At 44.8% G+C, this 5,189-nt stretch overlaps 2 protein-coding genes across 2 annotated transcripts in view; one reads left to right on the top strand and one right to left on the bottom strand.

Moving 5' to 3' along the window:
• LOC123963052 overlaps nucleotides 1–3,147 on the bottom strand; it is a 9,223-nt gene extending 6,076 nt beyond the window's left edge. The window contains exons 1-4 of the mRNA XM_046039574.1: nucleotides 2,830–3,147; nucleotides 750–1,047; nucleotides 536–621; nucleotides 1–338 (exon numbers count right to left, since the gene is read on the bottom strand). Coding sequence (XP_045895530.1) covers nucleotides 1–338; nucleotides 536–621; nucleotides 750–1,047; nucleotides 2,830–3,138 — 1,031 coding nt within the window. The 5' untranslated portion in view covers nucleotides 3,139–3,147. The remainder of the gene's footprint in view (nucleotides 339–535; nucleotides 622–749; nucleotides 1,048–2,829) is intronic.
• On the top strand, nucleotides 669–1,654 carry LOC123963036 (histone H2A-like). Its single transcript, XM_046039558.1, has one exon. The coding sequence runs from the start codon at nucleotides 700–702 to the stop codon at nucleotides 1,081–1,083; it is 384 nt and encodes a 127-aa protein (XP_045895514.1). The 5' UTR covers nucleotides 669–699; the 3' UTR covers nucleotides 1,084–1,654.
• Nucleotides 3,148–5,189: the final 2,042 nt, after the last annotated feature.

Here is a 5,189-nt window from a genome sequence, read left to right as displayed (position 1 = left end):
TTGGTGTCCTCGAAGAGGCCGACCAGGTAAGCCTCGCTGGCCTCCTGCAGAGCCATGACGGCGGAGCTCTGGAAGCGCAGGTCGGTCTTGAAGTCCTGAGCGATCTCCCTCACCAGGCGCTGGAAGGGCAGCTTGCGGATCAGCAGCTCGGTGGACTTCTGGTAGCGGCGGATCTCTCGGAGAGCCACGGTACCGGGCCTGTAGCGGTGGGGCTTCTTCACTCCGCCGGTGGCCGGGGCGCTCTTACGGGCAGCCTTGGTAGCCAGCTGCTTCCTGGGAGCTTTTCCTCCGGTGGATTTACGGGCGGTCTGCTTGGTTCTGGCCATCGCGTCTCGTTTCTCTCAACAGGAGAAAAGTGTAGTGAAGAGAGGAGCCGCGCTGCTCTTAAACTGCGGGACCGGCTGTGAAGCGGTGACGCTGCTTCAGGCCTCCGGCTCCTGATTGGTGAGGGGCCCCTGCTGGAGCTCAGCACCGCCTAGAGGAGCGACCCACCGCCTGAATCTCCGCCGCTTATTGGCGGAAAATCCGTTCAAACTTTCCGCCTAAACGCAGAGCGGGCCGCCCTCTGCTGCTCTGCAGGAAGCCTCTTTCCTGGTTGGTCTGGAAGAACCGTCCCGCGCGCTGCGCGGACATATAAAGGAGGGTTTTGGCTGTCGGGGCCACATTTTCTTTGAGTCTCTACTCTAGAAAGATCTAACGATGTCTGGAAGAGGTAAAACCGGAGGCAAAGCCAGAGCAAAGGCAAAGACCCGCTCCTCCCGCGCCGGGCTCCAGTTCCCCGTCGGCCGTGTCCACAGGCTGCTGCGTAAAGGAAACTACGCCCAGCGTGTCGGTGCCGGAGCCCCCGTGTACCTGGCGGCGGTGCTGGAGTACCTGACCGCTGAGATCCTGGAGCTGGCCGGAAACGCCGCCCGCGACAACAAGAAGACCAGGATCATCCCCCGTCACCTGCAGCTGGCCGTCCGCAACGACGAGGAGCTCAACAAGCTGCTGGGCGGAGTGACCATCGCTCAGGGCGGCGTGCTGCCCAACATCCAGGCGGTCCTGCTGCCCAAGAAGACCGAGAAGCCCGCCAAGAAGTAAACAACCACAACCACAAACAACACAACGGCTCTTTTAAGAGCCACACATCTCAAACTAAAGACACACTTCCTGCTGTAATTTATATTTTATGATTAAAGACAACTTCTCCATTATGCACCACTCAAAGTTTATATCATCACAAAATGTTTCTGTTCTTGATGAATTCATTCTATTGGTCTTTATTGACCAAGAGACATATTCACAAGCTACCCAGCAGTATATAAAATCATATTAGCTTCATCTACATCATAATAAAATGGACCATTTTACATAATGAATACTTTTATTCTTTGTTCTCGCCTCTGAACTGGATTTTTGTATCATGTATCTGTTGTCCATAGTCTGTTTTTGACATGCTCAGTTTTATAGTTTGTGTAACCTTGTAATGGTGTTCTTTCTTAGCAACTTCTCCCTCAAAAAAAGAGACTTAAATCTCAGTGGACTTCAAATAAATAATAGAAAGAATAATCTTAAGTACTGTATACCATGTAGGCTGTTGTGTTTATTTCATGTCAAATATTTGACAAGATACAAGTAAATAAAACATGTTGATCTCATTTTCAATCTTAAAGAGTGTTGTGTTTCTCTATTTAACATACAGGAAAGACCCATTACACAAGTTAACCAAATAAAGAGGGAAGACTTAGAGAAATCAAATATCAAACACAATGATATTGCACCATCTTATGACCTATAGGCCAATCAATCATATTCTAAGAATAAGCAGTACACAGATTGTCCCACATGAGACAACCCTTGATTACACAGGTTCTTCCCTTTTCTATACATTTGTCAAAAATATCATTAAGTCTGTAAACTTGGAGGTGAGGAGACTCATAACACCGTCTGTACGAGGACTTCTTCCCACATTAAGGTATCAAATAGCCTGAGTCACCTTCTCTTTACTTATATCACCTATTAGCTGAGAGAAGTTCAGTGACCTGCGTGGAGGGACTTCCTTCAACAAAATGTCCACACATTCTGCATCAATAACAACTTTTTAATATGCACACATTGATATAAACACACAGGGATTCGTTGCTGGCCGACACTCTGACACATCACACGAACATTGCAGACATTTCCCAAATAACATTTAACCCCCAAAACACAAATGTCCCATCAGATCAAATGTTCATGGTGATGGGGGGGATGCAGTAGTCCATAAAAGTCCCAACATATAATCCACCAAAAAGCGTTATTCCTTGGTTGAGTTGTCATTTGTCTTCCTATGTCAGCTGTTTATTGATTGCTGCTGTTCAGCTGGTTGTCCCTTTGTTTTTCTCTGCCTCAAGCCGCCATCACAGCAGGGGGGAAGCTTTTGTTTCTTCCAAGAACACTTTCTCTCATAACACCCCTCAACTCTTGCCCTTCCTGTGCTCTGTCTCCTTACATTTCTCTTGTATTGATTTCACCATTTCATTAACTCACTTCTTTTGGAAGGTATTTACCCCATTCGTGCCAACAGCTCTCACCAATGGAAACCTATCTTTCATACTTTGTTCCTTTAATGCAAGTCACTTTACAAGTAGTCTTAGTAAAGTCCATAAAATATGGGACTTTTATTCCATGTTGTTTCTGATTTGTTACACAAGTTTTACTTGTTTATTTAATTGTGGCAAATTATTGATTCATGACCAGATGTAAAACAAATATTTTAAGCTCAAGAGTCAGGATAAACTCTTTAGATGAGGTGTGTGGCCCTTAAAAGGACCTTTGTGTTTCAGTGGGTCTGGACCGGGTCTAGCCTCCGAAGCCGTACAGGGTGCGGCCCTGCCTCTTCAGAGCGTACACCACGTCCATGGCGGTGACGGTCTTCCTCTTGGCGTGCTCGGTGTAGGTGACGGCGTCGCGGATGACGTTCTCCAGGAAGACCTTGAGCACCCCGCGGGTCTCCTCGTAGATCAGACCGGAGATCCGCTTCACTCCGCCGCGGCGAGCCAGACGGCGGATGGCGGGTTTGGTGATTCCCTGGATGTTATCACGGAGCACTTTACGGTGACGCTTAGCGCCTCCTTTACCGAGTCCCTTTCCTCCTTTGCCTCTTCCGCTCATCTTTCAGCTTTACTCGTTGAACAAACTGATGAATTTGAGGGTCGACACGCGCTTTTTACATCTTATCTGCGGACGTACAAGAGGACAGAAGGCGCGAGTTCCGCTGGGCGGAGTTAACTCCTCCCACATCTTTAGCAGCCTATTATTTCAGTTGTTTTTATGTATTTTATAAAAAAAAAAATTAAGAACAAAATTAGCTTTATTGTACAGATGAACTGATGCAGTTTAATTTCTATTGGTCATGTTTAATCTACTGTCATTAATAAACAATTATTATTATTAGTGGTAAAAGCAATGTAGAACATGTCTGACTTGAAATGAAGGAAGTGGCTTGGGGTGGGGTAAATTTTTGGGGAAGCCAAGTAAGAGAGGATGTCCTTTTTGGAGGGCAATTATCTAATGTATTGTGCTATTACAGTGCACCTTTAAAAAACTATGGCGTTTTACTTTGAAGGCTAGCGGTCTCTGTTTCTGATTATAGACTTTCTTGGTCAATTTTCAGTTTGATAATGGAACAAGCCGACGCTTTTGTGCGCTGAATTACATTGCACATCTACATTCAACGTGACAACAACACAGCATAGTTCTGACATAGTTTAGGCAGTATCGGCTCTGGAAAAATGAACTCACATGGGTCAACATACAATTGCATTAGCACAAGTAAGATAATGAAATTATACCAGCTAAACTGGCATTTTTCATCATACAATGTTAACAACTGATAAGATACATAGATAGATAAGATACCTGCCTTTGGTGTGGGAGCCCTGGGTTCCCACTGTGAGACATCTACCATTGTGTCCCTGAGCAAGACATTTAACCCCTAGTTGCTCCAGAGGTGTGTGACCTCTGACATGTATAGCAATTGTAAGTCGCTTTGATAAAAGTATATTTTAAAAAATACCTACATAATGGACTGCTTAAAAGGAATCCTCAAAAATGGTTGAAGGGCAAAGAAAAAACTAAATTACTATAAATGTTTTTTTTTTTTACTAAATAAAGTAAAGTTTGGGGAAAAGATTACAAAAACATAACATCGGCCGTACCAAACACTAGAATAATATCTAGCCATACATGAGAAAATCAAAGTTCTTGTTGTTGTGTCTGGGCCCTGACTGTTGTTACTCAAGCTTAAGTCTGCTACCAGAAGCCTGGAAGTTTGAACATTCTGGTAGAGATCTAAAATTGGTTTTATATATATATATAAAACACATAATACCAGTTGATCTCTCCTTCACCGTTTCTCTGCAAAATGCTGCAAAAGTGTTGTGCCAAATACACTTTGGCAGGTGCAACTATACCTGTCCGACCCGAGTAGAGTATATGTTGAAAACACTTACATTAGTGCAAACTGTAGGCCAATATTTTGTAAATATTACACCTTATAAACCCCTTTTCTGTTGAAGGCCAACCAAGAGCTGACATTGATTTACACAGAGCAGCCATGAAGGTGTCATTTGACTCCATTTGTTCGCTAATAGTAATTTCATAATATTTTTCTGTGTGCGTGTTTTGTCAGCAGTTGGGGGCTCAGCTTTTCTTAGATAAAAGTAGGGGGGGGGGCACCAAGGAAAAAAGGTTGGGAACCACTGATATAGAACAAGTTCTAATATTATAAAACACACAGTACAACACTGCATTAAAAGATGTAATGATTAGAGGGGTTTGTTGTGTAACAAGGTGTTGAAGTTGTACTAATAACTGAGGAAGCCTCTTTAGTGAAGCTGTGGTGGTTCTTAAAAGAACCTTTGGTGCACTGAGTGCTGGATTAAAGAGCCGCTTCACTTCTTGGTCTTCTTGGCTGCAGTTTTCTTTAGCGGAGCTTTCTTGGCAGCGGGCTTCTTGGCCGCCTTGAGCTTTTTAACAGGGGTCTTCTTGGGACTCTTCTTCGCTAGCGGCTTTTTCACGGCTTTCTTCGCCGGTGCCTTCTTCTTCGGGGACTTCTTGGCTGCCGCTGCCGCTGCCGGTTTCTTGGCCGCTGGCTTCTTAGCTGCCGGTTTCTTGGCCGCTGTAACTTTCTTGGCGGCGGCTGCGGGCTTCTTGGCTTTAAC

This window comes from Micropterus dolomieu, linkage group LG23 (assembly GCF_021292245.1).
Source record: "Micropterus dolomieu isolate WLL.071019.BEF.003 ecotype Adirondacks linkage group LG23, ASM2129224v1, whole genome shotgun sequence".
Lineage (NCBI taxonomy): Eukaryota > Metazoa > Chordata > Actinopteri > Centrarchiformes > Centrarchidae > Micropterus > Micropterus dolomieu.
This window is presented reverse-complemented; position numbering and strand designations above follow the sequence as displayed.